This window comes from Haliaeetus albicilla, chromosome 6, assembly GCF_947461875.1.
Source record: "Haliaeetus albicilla chromosome 6, bHalAlb1.1, whole genome shotgun sequence".
Classification (NCBI taxonomy): Eukaryota; Metazoa; Chordata; class Aves; order Accipitriformes; family Accipitridae; genus Haliaeetus; species Haliaeetus albicilla.
Genome location: NC_091488.1, coordinates 43,893,410 through 43,911,843, shown reverse-complemented (window position 1 = coordinate 43,911,843; position 18,434 = coordinate 43,893,410). Strand labels below are relative to the sequence as shown.

Sequence of the window (18,434 nt, the reverse complement as noted above, 5' to 3'; positions counted from 1 at the left end):
GTGTAAGAGACTGTCAGGGTGCCAAGATAAGCTGCAGCCAGAACTACACTCTGCTTTATAAAATGGATGGGAATCTTCTTAAGGACATGCCTCTAAGCCTGAGATTTCCATGTCTGCAAAGGCAGCGGCATTGCACAAGGAACAGCCCAGGCAACCAGTACTGCCCCAGAAAGGAAGGCACAAGTTTTCAGCTCCCAGCAGGCTCATGAGCTTGACACTTGGAAAGGCCTGCCAGCCACATCTGGAGCTTGCTTCTGGTTCCTTTTCTTCCAACAAAGTTTTGTGAGCTAGCACCTCCTACGCTACTAACGCTACCAGACCAGCAGTTTCTCCTCCAAGCTTGGGAGTTCCAACATCCCAGCAGGTGCTGCGGGAACAGAGACCCTGCCACCTCCTGAAGAGATGCTGCAATGCAGGAGAAGACAAGCCAGGCAGCAACGAGAATGGCATGTCCTGCAGCCAGCCTGGCAGGCGGGTGGGTTTGAATGGTGTGCGGACACCTGTAGGATCGGGAAGCCCTCACTTTCCACACACCAGGCCTCACTGAGCAGCTGGAATGAAAGATTTCACCTCTAGAAAAGTGCAGAGCAAATCTGTTTGCTTCCCCTCTCTAACTCAACTCATTCTCTCCCACCTCAGTGCTTCTTCACTCCAGACAGCAGGGGACACACGATGGGCAAGCCTGCCCCTCTCCCTCCCCCCTGCCTCCCCCTTTCCCCTTCCTCTTTCAGGATGGGGACATCCCACTGTAAGGATCTAAACCTCCAATTAATTCTACAGACTCAGGAGTGCTGCATCAGCATTTAGAATAAGGTCTTTGAAACTTCTGAAGTAATGAAAAATTGAAAAAAATAAAATAAAAACCCACACCCATAAGGCACTGAAACTTTGTTGAAAGCAAAACAATCATGTCTCATGTTTTTCCATGTGACAGATATTCTTCATATTTCAGTCTCCACACCCTGCATGCAGAGCCACCTTGCCCAGCTAAGTCCCTTCGGTCCCTTCTCCCTTCCAGCTCTCAAAGCCTTTCAATACTAATGCATTCACAGGCACGATGTGCCTTACCACACTTCAGCCATCCTTCACCATAAAAGCTTCCCTACCCAACTTCAGCTCTTCCATCAAAGGAATGTGCACTTTTGGAAAGGCTGTGATGGCTGGGCACACCCTGCTTATCAAGCCTAGCTTTCACTGACAGGGTTTAAGAGTGTCAAATGATTAAGTCCAGTTTTCACTGCTTTGAGTTTCTACAGGGATCCACCCATCCACCCTCCCACAGGCCTCTTTAAAGCCCAAAAGTTTGAAACAGGTCTGTAGAATGGCAAAGCTTAAGGGGGATAGTTACGGGTCTCTGAATTTCCACGAACTGCTTAGCATCATGATGACTTGGGAGCATGGCCACGCGTAAGCCAGGCATAGCTAATTTAGTGCTAAGGCTGCAGGCTGACGAGCGTTGCTTTCACTGGCAACTGCTGCTTACACAGTTGCTTCTTCCCACATTGATATCAACCTCCTTCACTTCCCTGAAGGCTGCCTGCAGAAGCAGCACAATAAATGACCGGGGAACTCATTTAGGTTAAAAATTGTGTTTATTGTACTATCACAACCAAGGAGATGACCCAAGGGTGACAAAAAGCAGAGGCTGCCTAAAACAAGCAGTGGTGCCGAAAAGTGCTTGTCAAGCCACGTAATTAAACCTGACCCAAAACTTGGCCATTTCACCTGGCAAAGACAAAAGCCTTATTGTGGGCTAAACACATCTGTAAAGTCATCTGGAACCGGCAAACTCAGCACTGTTAGGAAGATTTCCAGCAAGAGACAAGGATTTGGCAAAGCAAAAAGGTGAGAATGTGTGCATAACAAAGCATAAAGCCAGCCCAGCCCTTCCCCATCCCACCCAGTCTCAGAGACTAGGTTTTACCTCACCTACCATCAACATTGTAGACTTTCAGGCCAGCCATGTGCTTGGCTGCACGGGATTTGGAGGCTGTTAACAAGGCTGGGTTGTAGACTGTGAAATCTTTGTAGTAATTTTCCAGAACCACCAGTGCAGCTCGCTGGATGCTAGGGAAAAAAGAAAAAAAACAAGACAAAACCCCCCAAAATGCAACAAGTTCTTTTGTTTCCTTAAAATAATTAAAAAAAAGAAGACATAGCCACATTATTTGGAACAGGGCTGTCACGCCCACAGAATTGTGCAATACACAGAATATTAATTACTCTCTCTAGGACCTGAAATTTCATTTGGGACGCAAGATAAACGTCTCTGCCGTCACCTCAACAGGAGAATGACAGGAAATCCCTAAACGAGGGCAGCACATAAACCGAAGCACTAGGCTGCCTGCACTATGGGAAAACACAGAACAAGAGCTCAGCCCGCCTCGGCGCTACGAGAGCTGTGGAGACCCTGCCCAGGCTGAGGATCAGAGCACCACGCTGGTTTTGCTGTAGCTGGTCAGCCTAGATGGAGGGACCAACTCAGGATGGATGCTTTTCCCTTTGAGTCATTTCCAGCCGCACCTCACAGCTCCTCAGATCTCCGCCAGCCAAACACTGACAAGAGCCCAATCTCTTCAAGCTTTCACAGCAAGATAAGATCGCTGCCTGAGGAGTATGGCTGCCGGAGAAGGGATTACCTCAGTATTGCTTGTTAAATCCCAGCCGAGGGACAGAATAAGGAGCAGTGACACTCCCTCCATCCCTTTGAAGGGATGCCTCTACCTAAAACGATGACACATGGGAGCAAAACAGCACACGCGCCAGCAGCAGGAAAGGCTCAACCCAGAGGTATCTCCCTTTGCAATCATTTCGACAACAGAGAGAGATGTCTTTAGGCACTGCTACCAACAAATAGGACAGTATTTCAAAACAAGCCAGAGCTACGGTGTTTAAAAATGCCAACACACTTGCGGGATCTAGGACGTAGCTCTCTCCACGTTGCTCTGGCTGCATGCCGCAGCGTGGAGTCCGGCTGGCAGTAGTATTCTCAGCAAATCACCAAGATCACCGATTCAGCCAGCTGGAGTTTGCCAAGAACCCACACTTAATTTCATTTTGAACCCACAAAAATTATAAGGGAACTGCCAACACATTTGTTGCCAGTTAATTGTAAAGTTCACACTTACCAACAAAGCCTCTCCTAAGGAAAGCAACCAAGTATTCTCACACATGTTACAACACAGGAAGAAAACATTACAAGGATGGTACGTGGGAAAAAAAGACATCAACAAATTAAGACCTAAATTCAATTCTCAGCACTACCACTGATTCAATGCGCACTCCCGGAGGAGCAATTTAAATTTTCCTGTGCCTTGTGCTATATTAAACTTCGGCATCACACCCCAGTAATTTAAACACACACACCCCCTCTGCCATCCTCATTCTCCAGCTGCCCCCCTCCCACTGATCAGTGAATTAAGCGTAGATGCCAGCCCATTCACGAGATTCTGAGACAGATGAACAAACCCGGACTTGTTCACCATGTACCTTCATCAGTCAGATTTATGGTACAGTGCCATATATTTCATTAGCTGTATACCTTTAAGATGAACAATTTAGCTTTTGAAGCAAATTCCACCTTTAGGACCATTTGGCAGGGTCTTTTGCATCCAGCTAGAGCACCTTAAAGAAGCTTTACCTTTCAGGTGCTGGTCCTTCATATTTCCTCGTATCAGGTTTGTTAAAAGCAACTCCATTTAAGCATTCAGCTACCGATATGTAATCAAAAGCCACTGTTTAATCAAGGAAATAATTTTCCTTTAATGAAGCAGTACAGACTGACCCACTGCCACACACACGTAGGCACTGACACAGAACAAGTGAAAGCCGGTTTATTTCTCCCTGCCAGACTTCTGATTTCTACTGTGAATTTGCTGCAGCTTAAAAACAAAATTTCATTAAAGAAGTCATGCAGCAGCAGCACATATTCCCCCTTCTGACTGCATTCAAACATGACTGAGTTTTTCCACGTCCGCTTCCCAGGAAGGTAAAACTCCATAGAGTTTCATCTCAAAGTGCAATGTTTGGAAAACTAGGACCAACTAAACCCAAAAAGATAAAAATGAACAGAGTTATACTCTGCTAATACACTGCACTCATTTCAGACAGCGTTGGGACTTCCATCCCAGCAGTGGGAAATGTTTGGGAGGTGCCCCATTGACCAACTAGTTCTATTAGAACAAAACATAGTGCATCACAGGACAGAATGAATTGTTTTAATACATACACATTTTCCCTGGACCCCACAGAGAATGTTATCATCAGGATGCCAGCTTTCCCCACCCACTACCCCCTCCATCCCCTCACTAAACCTACCCCACCAATTCATTGGCACACGCACCCAAAATCAAACACAATAAAGCTTTTATATTGCAATAAACAACCATTATTGCCCTGAAAATTAAAGCCCAGCTATTTTTTGCTGATGCAAATCTAGTACAGGCTCAGTCCCACATATGAGATAGCCCAATCACAGAGGGTCTGCTCTTTAGGGAGAGAATTGTAAGAAACATCAGTTTCCTAAATTTCTACCAGCCCATTTCTGTCTCCCATGTAGTCCATCCTAAGTGTTGCAGGTTAGGAAGAGGAAGACTCTTCAAATTGTCTTTTAAAGAAAAAAAAAAATTAAAGAGAAGATGCTGCAGACAAGAAAATTAGAAGGGTCACAATAATTAGCAAGAGCAAGGAGAAGGCTGCTGAATCAGAGCCTTCTGGGCCGTGTTGCTCAACCTCTTCACCCACATCAAGGGGAAGCCTCACCCTGCAAAGTGCAGGACAGCCCTGCCCCACGCAGGAGCTGCAAAGCAACAAGAACCACCACTCCCCCCCCCAAAAGACACCGATGTCCCAAACATGGCAGAAAGGGACCCAACACACTTGTGCAACACAACATGCAAGGAGGAGGGTAACCTCAAGCAAATAAGCATCCAGAGGATGCCCTGAGGAGCGAGTAGGAGCAAAGCAAAATGCTAAGGAAGCCTGCTGTCTGTCTCCCGACAGAAATTCAGGTTTTTTGGGACTTTCCACTGCAGGGCAGACCCTCCGCTGCCTTACGAGCAAGGTGAAGTGGCTGCAGCAACCCTCCTCTCCACCCACACGCCAGCTCCGAGGGGAATGGAAACTGGCAGCCTTCCCAGAGCCCGCGTTCGGAGGCTGTTTCCTTGCAGCAGTGTCTCAGGAGGAGTTCAGTACCATGTCGGTCACTGCATTCATTCACCCCACACTTCAGCTAACTGAGGCTTTCCTTGCGTTTACGATTTTAGAAGAATGGGGAGGGGCAGGAAGAAAACGAACAGAAAGTTTCAATGCTTAATTGCCTGTTTGGAGAAGGTCAGAGTGAGCATCCTCCTCACGTCCTACGAAGAGGATCGGGCAGCCCAATATATTTCAGGCATCGTAACGAACTTCCAGAATACAGAAAAGCATATCAGGACACGAAAAGCATTTTCATGCAACAGTTCAGACTCAAAACCTATGACATGAGAAAAAGCCTCTTGCACAGGCCAGTGGCCTACTGGAAACCCAGTTTTCCTTGTAGGCAATAGCAGTAAGGGTCTACATTTCGTTGCTTTGCATTTTGTGTAGTTGGAGGGTTGCTTTTTCTTTTTTTTTAAAATTATTATTACTGCCCTGAAGAAGGCTGTGTCACAGCATGCTGCCAAGAAGGAAAGCAAACAACCAGACCCAACAGAAGCGCAGGGTACCTCAGTGGCATTTGGCAGCAGAGAAATGCAGAGACCTTTACAAACAGTAATGAATTAACTTTTACAGGGCATCCAAGGAAGTGGAGGAGGGGACTAAGTGACACAAAGGCAGCAACTATCGCCAATTTTTTTCTCTCAAAAGGTAAGTCAGGAGCAGTTTTGCCTGAATACTTGCTGCTACACGGAATTTTGATATCTGAGATCTTGCCATACTCTGTAGCTCAGAGGCCATTTTGACTTTGTATTTTCCTTCTGTGACACAGCTACACCAATACTGAAATTGGCTTTTTTAGAGGATTTCCAAGAAAACAAGCCAGTGCTATACTGAAGGAAAGAAGCCTGTTTATAATATCAAAATACTGGCTTTGGGCCATGCTCATTTCTAGAAAAAGCGTTTCGAGTCTTCTGAAGCAGTGGGGAAGGGTTAGTGAAAAAGAAAATAATGAGAAGAAAAAAAAAAAAGATTGAAGCTACACCTCTACACCCAAAGTTGCCATTGGACACACTATGGTCAAACCCAGCAGGCTGCAGCAGCTGTCATTCACATGGTTTTAGCAGTTTTGTGCTTTCCTGCTAAGCTAGAAATGTAGCCTGTCATGGCACTATACCAACCATCAGCTAGGTGCTGTTAATCATCGAAGGCAGAGGAGTGCCTCATGCTTTTGGAACAGATACAGATATAAATACGCATCCAGAAAGAGCTGAGCTGTTTGCTGCCAGAGCACCCACTTCCTTACCTTGCTATGGATGCAAATCCTGCAGCATCAGAGTTTAAGGTGAGCCACACACTTAAAATCCACAGGGATAGTCAGAGAGGCCTGATCACTGCTGTGCTAATTGAGGGCTGAGGGCAAAGGAAGCTTGGGGTTATTTAATCAAATGGTTCCCAACACAGGCTCCTCTCCTCCAAACAACATTTTTTTTTTATGTTCTCCAAAACGGACACAGCATGAAAACAAGCCAAGGTCTCTGGGCACACAAAATACATGCCACAGCCAGTTGGGAAGCTTTGGCACCCCAGAGAGAAGTTGAGCAAGGATTGCACAAAGCAACCTTCCACACAGAGCCGGCTTTGCCTTTCCAGCAGTCTCCAGCCTACAACTGCAGCAAGCTTATCTACTGCAAAAGATGCTGAGGTCTCCTGGAACGCCGAGAGGCTCATCCACAGCACTTCTTACTCCCTAGCAGTGCTGTCAGCTCACACCGAACAGGCTCAGAAAACTTCTACGCCTTCCCAGAAGCACCCTACAATCACATGGCCCTCCCAGAAAATCCCTTTCCTTCACATACTCTTTTGCTAGGCACAGAGCTGGCGCTCAAGTTCCTGGTCCTTCACCACACTTGACTGCTCTTCCAAAGCAAAATCACCAGGACCGCAGCCTTGGAAATAAAACTGGAAATAGACAACTGAAATTAAAATGCTTCCTGCACCAACATCCCTGCTGAAATACAGAAGGTATTGCTACCATCCTCTACATAGACTTGCTACCCTGCTCTGCCTTCCATAGCTAGGGGGGAGGCCAGCACAGGCTGCCCAGACAGATGCTCCCCGGGCAGCAGTGCCACCCCAGGGGCCGTCTCCTGCATCTGGCACAGCACGGGGCATTTGGTACTCGCTGTTCTTCCCAAGCATCACCTTGGAGCAAGGCTCCCGAGAGGACTGAGGTTGTGCAGAAGCGCCTTGCAGCGCCGGCAGTAGCACCAATGCCTTAGCTACAGTTTTGTCCTCTCCAGTAAACAGAGCTGGAGTCAGATCTCAGCAGAGATGCCAAGACAAGGAACTCCTTCAGCAGCTGTGGCCAAACAAGCAGAGCAGAAAAATGCCTTTTGATCGTCGTAACTACAACAGCATTTCAGTTTGCTAGAGTCAAGAGAACAAGACCACAGCCCCTAGGAACAGGAAAACCACATTTTCTGGTCAGACAACCACAACTGAAGTCTCCACTCGGCTAAGGCAGGCAAGCGTAATCCTCGCCCTCCCCGGAACAGGCACCAGGTGACTGGGATGCAGCAAGTTTGTTTTAGACACCCGACTTCTGGCATTTGGTCAGGCAGGGAAGAGAATTTGCAAGGGTAAGCCTTTATCGGGGAAGGGAAGGAAACCTCAGCACAGTAACAGGTTGTCACTGTGATGGCAGCATGGCTGCTGCCCCCATGGAGTGAACATCCATCCATTAATGGTGCAATTTATATGGAGCCCAAACACATACAGGGTTTGTCCCACAGTTTTGCAGCAACCAGTCCCCATCTGTTCTCTCCCCTCCCAGCCTTTTAAAAAAAAAAAAAAAAAGAACATGAATTTAAGCGTGTCCCCACCCATCCCCAACACTGGACATCTGAACAACTGTCACATGAATGTTCCAAGTTTAAGGAGAGCACCAGCCCGGTTTCCAGCCGCACATCTTCCCTTTTCTGCCCTGCATGGTCCAAGACACTGTGCTCTCCAACACACACATTCTACGCCAAGTCTCATGTTTCCTAAGACAAAAAAAACAGAATCAACACACCAGCTGAGCAATACAGTAGTTCACTGCTGATGCAGAAAGGATTTCAACTTACGGATTTTCTGAGAGAGGGAGAGCAGGATTCATTTTCAGGTTGGTTTTTTTGTGTGTTTTCCTCAACAGCAGCCTAGCCAAAACCCTCCAGTATGGATGAAAAAGAAAATGACCCCTGCAAGTCTACTACTAATGTTGCTGTTATGTTCGAATCTTTTTATTTGGAAAAGAAGCTGTGAGTATGGAAACGAGAGCTTTAAAACAGAGGATTTTACAGGAGGGTATGACCAAACTTGGGGGGGGGGGCAGAAATCCACTCCTTTATGTCATACGACCCAAACAAGCTACTTGTTTAAACCTCCCTGAAGAACCCTATAAAAGTATTCCCAGGCGAGTACTAAGAAGATGCTGCTACAGAAGTACAGAGTGCTAAGTTTTAGCAAGCAACTATAAAATCCCAGCAAACCCACAGGCATGCTCCCATTGCAATTCTCCTTCTGAGAAACTTTCCAGCCTGATACTTCAGGAAGTTAACTGGTCTTTAGGGTACCAGCATATGGACTGAATGTTTTTCCCAGTCACTTTTATTGGTAGAACTTCAAATTTCAATGAATGCTTTCCCAACAGCCACGCTGCCCTTGCTTCCACTTCCAACAGCTGAAGGTGGCAGCTCGTATAATTAACTAGGACAAAAACCCAAGACACTAGTGGTGATATATAGCGAGAAGGAAGAGGAGGAGGAGGAGAGCACAATCCTCTCACTTGAAATGCGGTCCCAAAGATCCTGTAATATGATTTACCAGGAAAACACAGTCACTGTGGTGAGGTCAGATACTGTGACAGCACCACACTTCTCTTCCTCAGTAACACAGTGAACATCTCATTTCACAGTATACAGTGCCAAGGGAGGCAAAGATCATAGGGACACTTGTTACCCCCATCATATTCAACAGACAGAAAATGAAATAAGAAACAAGCTGCAAAAGCCTAACATGAGTTTTAGAAACGATAGAGGTCCCAGGGCACCAGAAGAGCTTCCTATGGGAGGCAGGGGACTCTTCACAAGAAAGGAAAGACTTAAGCCCTTGCTGAGCCTAAGCGTCTTCCCAGGTTCACTTTACGCAATTCTAGGATGCCTTATTGCAACGGGTCAGCCTAGGTAACCAGAAACGCTGTCTTCCAGCCCCCTCACAGACTAGCCAAGGGGAGTTCGTTAGCATGCGGCAAAGATACATTGCACTGATTACCTCAGCCCATCCACTGGAACGGGTATGTGAGCGTACAACAAGAGCAGCTTCAGGGGCTGCATCTGAAAGAGCAGCTTGTGAAAGCCTGAGCGGGCGGCACAACAAACCTCTCCCCCAGAAGGCTGAAGAAGCCAGCTGCCAGGAGAGCAGGCTCCAAAGCAAACCACTCGCATCCTCCTGCACCAAGACCGCCTCTCCAAGAGGAACAGTGTGTGCGGGTGGGTGTTTTCAAGCACTTACTCACCATGCAGATACCTAGCAGAACCACTAAATCTAAACGGTATAGCACATGGATTAGCCGGTGGACAAGAGCAGCTTTCAGGCACTAACAGCTTGGGCTGGATTTCAACCAGTTCCTCGCACACCAATAACCACAAGCAGATGCCCCAACAGCTCTCAAACTAGAGGCATCCACTTCCCTTTGATCATATACAACACATTCAGACAGGCAAAGGCACTACCTTCTCATCAGGCAGAGAGCAAACCCCTGCTACCAGCAGCTCATTGCCCCAAGGTCTGCTGCGATGCAGAGAAGAAAGATGAGAGCAAAGGAGCTGCCTGTGCCCAGCCACGTATCTGCCATGTCCTAGACACCCACAGCAAACCAAACCAACGCCTGGCCAGACATCCACCCCTCAAGCCCAGCCCAGCACCCTCAGGAGCCGGTAATAGTTGAATCGGATCTGAAGAGCAGAAGCTACTGGATCCACGTGCTAGAGCTCAGAAATGGTTTTCCAAGTGCACTGCCAGCACAACAAGCAGTCTGCCTCCACGCCGCAATTTTGCAAAGTGGTGGGGCATCCTCAAGGGAGCCAGCGAGAATACTAACTTGCTTATTTAGGAGAGAAAAAAAAAAATCAACTACCATCTGCTCACAGTGAAGCAAAACCAAAGCTGTGAAAAGCTTCCTTTATCTGTTGAGCAAATTGGCAGGTTGGGAAGGAGGGCGGTGAGAGAAAGAGCACAAAGGGGACGACTTCAGTGAACATATGATGGGAGGAAGCTGCTGTCAAGCCGTCCCCACAAACCTGCACAGCACGGCAGATACAGGCACACCAGAGAGATGCAGGTGCTGACAAAGCAGGGGCAAGCCGGCTGCCCCGGGCACCTGGGGGTGTTGCACCCAGCTGCCACCAGCCCAAGCAGGCTCCGCTTGTCCGCACCCAACGCGACACAGACCCGTGACCGATTTGAGAGTGTCAGGGACAATGCTGAAGTCTATCTTACAGATAACAATTTCCACAGCTGAGCAGACTATTGAGGCCAACAAGCCCTGTGGAAGGAGACCTGCATGGCTCAAGACGATAATTTAGAGTCCAGCCTCACAGCTGGAGATACGACTCTACACCAAGACCACAGCAATGAGCTGCCATCCTTGTGGTACACAGTGTCTGGCTCTGCAGCTTAAGAGACATTGCCTGGGGCAAGAGACCTGTCCCTCACGCTTGGGCCACAGCTGGTCCCCTGTAGGCCTGCTGGGTAGCAGAGGAGAAGCAAGGAAGGACTCGAGGGTCTCCTTTCCCCAAGCTCAGCAGAGGAGCACACTTTTGCAGACAGAGCCACGCACCACCAAGGACTGCTCCTGCTCTGCAGGCAGACTGCAGCAACACATATGCACAATCTGTCTCCTCACGCAGGCAGCAGCGGGATTGCTTTCAATTAAACCATCACTGCCATGAGAGGATGCTGTCCTGCCTCTTTCCCACTGCTCCATCGCACCTTTCTTATGCCACCATAAGCCCTTCTAACCCTTAAGCACCAGAAGGACAGTTAAAAAGACTGCAGAAATTGAGCTGGGCTAAATAACCTAGGAAGAAAGATACACAAACAAACTACAAAGCTACATAGATAATATAGAGTTGTAAGTTACTAGTTCCACGATTCAGATCCCTGTGCAACCAGACAAGATTTCTTTGGGAGGGGTGAGGAAGGATCAGACCGTTGACAGGGTATTTTTTGCAGCAGCATTAGTTTAAGTGATGTGAAACTATGATCAAACATTTATGTAATTGAGGGGTGTACCAAGTATTTATGAGGGAGGCTTAACCTCTTTCAAAAGTTTCTATACACTTGGTTATATTTAGGATTTAAGGAGTTTCAAACAAGTCAGGGGTGACACCAAGGTGTGCTTTACCTTCTCAACACAGGAGTCGGGAGCAAGACCAAGAGCTTACTCTGCATGCAAGAGTGAAAACAGGCACTTAGGGCAGACACATGAGGGATGAAATACCAGACTCCCAAACCCTGAGCTACAGGGCACCCATTAGCCTCCAGCTCGAGCTTGTGAGCTGCTCAAGTGCCTAGGAACCTTGCAGCAGCAGGCAATACATGGTACCCTGCATTACCACTTCCAGTCCCTGGGAGTAGCATAATCCATGACAGCAATGCATTTCCTCTTCCTGACACACATGTATGCTCTGCCTCTGATTAGTCTGAGCCCCAAAAGAAAAAAAAAAAAAAAAAAAATACGCAGGGACTGGCAGGTATGGCAAGAAGTTTATAAGAGTCTGCATTTTCAAAAGATAATTTAAAGCCTGACCATGCATCAAATAAGGCCAGAGTCTTCAGACAAGGAATTCTTTGAGTTACATTAATAGTTGTGAAGCAACTACGGGCGAGGTGGGTTTCGTTGTTCTTTTGTTGTTTGGGTTTGGTTTTTTTGGGGGGAGGGGGGCGCAGTTTGGTTGGTGGTTTGGTTTTTTTTTAAGTGAAAGCTAAGAAACACAACTTTAATTCCAATGAAACAACAGAAAGTGTTCAAAGTTTCTACTGGCAGAAAAACTTCAGTGCTATAATAGGACTTTAAATTTAGATGATGCTGCCATGAAACATCAGTATTCAGCTCCTGTTCCAACAGCAGCCTGGTAGGATGCTCTCTCAGGAAAGAGGACCACCTCTTACTTGACCCCAGCAGGGGACAGGATTAACGTGGCCAGACTTTGAATGAAGTTTGCCATTTGAGTCAATACAGCAGCTTTAACTTCTTCTAGTATTTCTCTCACAACGCCTCCGAGTGTTATTTCCCTGCAAGCCTACACCGACAGGCCTGAATAGGCAGCATCGATGCTACCCGCTAGCAGACCCTTGCACACAAATGAATATCAGCTTTCTTAAACTACAGCCCACTCTCCCTGCACAGCATCCCTCCACCACCCAGCTCCATCCCAGCAAGCTTTGCACAAGCAAGAGCCACCACATTTTATAGCCAGCGTAGAGCAACCCTACGAACAATGCCAGGGCTGCAGGGACATGGGCTGCAGTTCCAAGCTGAGCATCAAAAATCCAGTCCCAACAAGGATGCAGATGACCCTCTGCCAGGACTTCGGGAGCGCAAGCCGGAGTTGGAAGCCCCCAAACCGCAGCTAAGGACCTTACTGCTGTGCCAGGAGCCTGTTTTGCTGTCAGCTGGGGAATAGCTCTCCCCTGTCAGCTGAGGTCCCCACTTGACCTAAACTGCACAAGGGGAATTTAAGCACAGAGGTTCATTTAAGGGGAGCGAATGCTGGAGGGGGGATCAAGATATAAGCGAAAATATTGCCCTCGGTTTTGTGTATGTGTGTGTGGGGGGAAATTCTTTTACTACTACCCAGCTCCCTATTAACTCTTCCTTATTCCTTCAAGGGTAGGGTCAGGAATTAGCTTCCAGTTTTCTTGGACATTACTTGGTTGGGCTGTACGAGAACTGTAAATTCACAATTTCTTACACTTTTAACAAAAAGCAAGCCTCCTCCTTTTCCCCAAAGGGCACACAGCTCACTCCTTTGCAGAATATTTGTATTTCATCATTCACCACAAGAAACAGATGTCAAAGGTTGAGGGGGTGGATTTTTTTTTTTTTTTTTTTTTTTTTCAGCATTTGAAGATAAAAGTATCTTCACGGCCACAAAATTTGTTCAGCAGCTTAGGGAGACCATCTGTCTCTGTGGGTGGTACACACAGGCGCTTTGGAGGGCACCGACAGCAGGGGAAAAGAAATTACATGACAAACCCTTTAAGTACAGGGTAAGCTGGAGCACATGCTGTTCTTGTACTTCTGGGCAACGTTGATTCTGAAAGACAAACCAACAAGAAGCAAAATCTCTGCAGATGAAACCAACGGCATTTCCTCCACACCACCTCTTTCAGAAGGACAAAGCCTAGCAGTTCCCTGTCAGGCAGCAAGTAATAGCATACTAGCCAGGGGTATTAATAATTGACAGCAGGCCCTTCACTTACAAGTAGGCTTGTAAACTTTTAAAGTATTAAGTATTCAAAAAATGTGAGACTGCTCCAGGGTATAACAATCACCCTGCACCACTCGCCATTGCTGCCTGGTACATCTGCAGGAGCACAATACGACTGGTACCTGGGCTGTGGTCTAGTACACTCAATTCCACACTCCTCCCAGGGAAAAGGAGAGGGGAGGTGGTGCATGCACAAGGGGTGCTGGGGCTGATCAAAGATCAAGATCAAACAAGGGAGGAGAGGGGTAGGAAGATGACTGTGGGCACTTCAGTTCCTGAGCTCTCTCATCTTTATCAAAACGAAGAGCAGCTCTATGTGTAAAGCCATATATAAAATCTTCGGAAAAGCATATGCAGAAAGGCATGGGGCTAGGAAAACATGCTCCTTTCAGAAAAGCAGAGCCCTCCCAGGCCTTGGAGACAGGCTTTACCACATCAGAAACTCCCAGATGAGTTGTGCATGCAGTCAGATACTGACAGTCCATCCTAGACTTTCCCCTCCCCTCTAATGAGAAGCACCTGGCACTCCTGGAGTCTGCTGCTCACTACTGTCACAAAGAAACATCCTCTTAATGAGCTGTTGCTCTGACCCAAGTAAGAAGTCCTAGCTGAACTCTGCTGACTGCACACCCCATGCACTACCAAACCGACCCTCGTAAAACAGAACAAGGCACCATTCCCATAACTCATCTGGAGCATCAAAGGAGACTGCTCCCTACGCAGCAGGGAACAGCACACATTTTTTTCAGAGGCCACTGGAAAATTCCCTTCTGCAATTCCACAGGTACCCTCATGGCAAGAGCAATCAGGTGAACTGCTCTCTGTGGCACCATCCTCCTGGAGGCGAGGCAGCAGACACAGGGGGGAAAGGTATGGCCTGTGACTAAGAATGACTAAGAACGCAGTTGCACGTCTTTTCCCATTAAGTCATTATTAGTTCAGCCCCAAGTCAGATCTTCCTTCCCTACTCCACGGCTACTCCATGGCATGGAGTGTTTGAAGGGTGCTAATGCTCAACTGCCCATGCCACACAACTGTGGACAGAGAGTTCTGCAAGCTCAGGAATGGGAGCATGGAGAAGCAGCCCAGCTGCAGAGATGATGAGTTGCAAAAAGGTGGTTGTAAACACCCAGCTATGTGAAGTGCTGCTGGAAAGACATTGGCTTGGAGGTCACAAGTCTGACACCTCTCAGTGCTAAAGAAGCTGCTCTGGAGCAGACAGCTCAGTTTCTTCAAGGAGCTTCACACTTGCAGATGCAATTAACACCCATTTAGCCGGCTATCCCAGAACTTCTTGGGAGGAGAGACTATTCAATGCTGGTGCTCATCAGGTTTGGTGATGGGCAGGGGACACACACAAATGCTCATCAGGGTGCCTTGCACTGATTTCAGGACAGAGAAAATGCATTCAGGAACCAGGCTAACTTCACACAGGCTGGAGGCTCTGGCGACAGAGCTGCTCTGCAAAGTCGCTAGTCTGTGGAAAATGCTGTTCTAGGAAGCTCCTGTAATCAAGGCATCAGGACAGTTAATAAGGTGTGTTGCTACAGAACAAGGTAAAAACTCATCAGCTCAATCTCTTTCATCACAGTGTTTATCACGACGGAAGATGGTGAGGGTTGAAGAAACCCCAAGGAGAAAGGAAGGTCAGTGTAACTCCTCTACTCCCTGGGAACGCAGACCAAGCAAATTGCACACAGGGTAGAAGGAAGAGCGTGCAAGCCCAGAGTGCCTCCAGCAGGATTTAGCTGGGCAGGTACAGCATTGCACTAGTGTGCACCTATGCTTGTTCTGCAGTCCCACTTCTGACTGCCCGACTGGAAACAGAAATGGCCCACAAGCATACGGGATCAGTCACACTATGATCAACCCATGCAATTAGACACACATTATGAAGTTCCTTCACCAGAAAACAGCAGGATTTCAGCAGCTGTTGCCTCAGGCAAGAGATCCAGCTTCCTAAACCCATGGCTAAGCTGATACATGTCACCATACTAGAAACAGAAACAAAAGTGTCTATATGCCATGGAAGCTTTCCTTTTGAGGCGTAGGGAGATTTTAGGACAACACAGCCTTGAGAGGAGTGTCGACACAACTCCAGGCAAGAGCACTGCGTACAGTTCAAATGTTGACCAGGTGTTCTTCATTAGAAAAATGTCACCCTTGATAAGGCGAGACATACTTGAGCAACACCCCATTGTTGCAAGATCAGATGTGCAAGGCTTACAAATGCGGGCTGGAGTATGAAGAAGCTTATTTCCACTCCTTAGCCCTCTACGCACTCCCTGACTAGGGAACACGGCCCCAGTGGCACCAAGGGACACAGACAAGAGAGCACTCCTCAGATTAGATCAGTAAATACTGGCAGCCTAGAGATCAGTTTTATAAGCAACAGGTTCAATAGATACAAGACTGCCAAGCCAAAACAGCTGGGTCAAAAGTGACACCAGCTTCCACCATGCAATTCTGCTTCAGCTCTGGTTTGTATTAAAGCTAAAGGCTCATGCACCGCCTAAGAAACAGCTACTCCAGTTCAGCTGGGAGACAGGCTGGATGTTTTCCCCTTCTGCAAAACACGTATGCGTCTACTTTTTATGAGCATGTGCACGAGATTTCCCAATGAGATATTGATAATGCCTGCAGGGAAGGTACAGGCTGTTCAGTGACAGGTACCTGTTTTGAGGAAGCAGCTGCTCCCTTCCTGGATTTTTAAACCACAGTTCAGCAAACATCTGTCCAAATGCAGATGGGTAACACGGGTACAGGCAATGCTCTAACAGACCTTTTCTATACAGAGCTGCTATTTCCGAGCACTAAACTGCTCTTGATTAGATGGACAGAGAACATCAACCAGCTCACAGCCATCTGCAAAAACTGTACCCCTATTCCAAAGGCATACGGAGGCCTCCCACTAGCTTCTCAGCCAGTTGGTTCATAAAGGCAAGCCCATGCCAGGAAAGAGAAAAGCAGGCTGAAGCTCTCAGTACTTCATACAGCCCAACACATGATGAACTATCATGGCCTTGCTCCTCATATCCCTACTGCAAGGATGAGCAAAAGGGAGGAAAGACCCAGTCTCAGACATTTCTAACCTCAGAAAACCAAGGCTATACTGGAGCCCAACATTCAGTCTATGTGTAAGATCAGTAATTACCATGTGTTTGAAGCCATTCATTTTCTTGAGCTGTCTAGACTAGCAAAGCTCTAGGGTGGGGAAAGAGTATTCACTGGAGAGGAAGGGAATATGTTTAGCACCCTAACTACAGAAAAGGAGGGTTTTATCCAGCAACATCCTTCCTATGTAGTTTCTGAGCTATCCAGAAGGTACTCAACTGTGGATGACAGGCTCCATCAGTGTCCCTATCTGTAGGGACAAACCAAAGCCTCAGCTGCAAATCCAAGCCTCAGCTCACAAAAGTATCAGCCTTTCAACTGAAAAAGTTATCTACTGTCGCTCTCCCCCACCTTTGTTGTTGCTTCCAAGAGTCTCGCCAGCATCCCCACCCAACCTCTCGCATTTTCCCAGGCTTGACCTTTCTTGCATCTACTCTCTTCCCCGCTCTTTACCCATACATACCACCTTAAAGCGTTCCCCCTGCGTGGCAGCCCTTCCTACCAGAAGCAGCACAGCAATCAGTGAGCTGAGACTTGGCACCATGTTCACTGGGACTCCAATTTAATTTTTACCTCCCCCCCAAGCTCCTGAATCAATGCCAAAGGGAATGCTCGTTTTGGCAGTCAAGTCTCCCAGAAGAAAAGCTACAGCCAAAGTGCTGGGGGTGGGACCAAGCCAGCCTATTAATAGGTTGATTATAATATGAATTTGGGGAACTACTCCCAAATATGCTTACCCTCCTGGACCTAGAGGCCTCAGGGGTGGAGTGGAATACCTAACTCAGCACTTTCAGCTTCTTTGCTGCATTTGGAGCCAGGGAGGGTGGAAAATCCTGTCTGTACCCTGCCTGGCAAAAACATGGTTTTCCAGAAAAGGGTGGCTGAGCTATTGTTTTCTTCCCTTCTCCCCCAGAAAGTCTGTCTTCCTCATACTTACATAGCAGGTCCCTCTGCCTCATCAGAAAAGACCTAGAATTTGAAAGCTTCCACCTTGGATTAAAAAGGTTGATAGCAACAATTTTCCTGCGGAAAATCCAGAGCTACTCCAAGAAGCAACATTGAACAAGGTAAGATGTCTCAAGAGCCTTCTTGCCACCAGCTTCTCCAGAGCACCCTGGACAGTTGAGCAAGACAGACTCCATGAACAGCCAGGGAGCAAAACTTTGAAGATATCTGAGAGCGTGAAGAGGGCAAAAGGCTGGACTGAGGCAGCAAGGTTTTGATTTCAGGAGGCAGTCAGATTGCTATACCTGTTAAAGCATGCTTGCTCCTTCCAGGTGGCAGCCCACAACCTAAGACCCCTTTAAAAGTGCTGGGGTGAAGCAAGCACGCATGGTGGCAAATGGAGAGCCCAGAGGCAGCAACAAGTAGTATATGCATACTCCATCATAGCTACAACCACCTCTCCAGCACATCCATGAGGCTGCTTCTCCAGTCTTCTGGAATAAACCAAACTGTCCTTGCATGTCACCACATTTTCCCATCAACAGACCTCCCATTCCAGCCCCATGCCTCAGCCAGAGGCAGAAGGCAGCCCCTCGTGACCCTGACAATTCACCGACAAGCCTGTCAAGACCTTTACGGAAACTTTGCAAAATTATGCTGCAAAGATGTTCAAAAGTTCCCAAATTTCTCATGTTTTACATA

At 47.5% G+C, this 18,434-nt stretch overlaps 1 protein-coding gene across 2 annotated transcripts in view; it reads right to left on the bottom strand.

Moving 5' to 3' along the window:
- The window catches only part of VANGL1 (VANGL planar cell polarity protein 1), a 45,940-nt gene that overhangs the window by 11,405 nt on the left and 16,101 nt on the right, over positions 1-18,434 (bottom strand). For both annotated transcript variants that reach the window (XM_069785830.1, XM_069785832.1), the window contains exon 5: positions 1,934-2,067. In XM_069785830.1, coding sequence (XP_069641931.1) covers positions 1,934-2,067 — 134 coding nt within the window. The remainder of the gene's footprint in view (positions 1-1,933; positions 2,068-18,434) is intronic.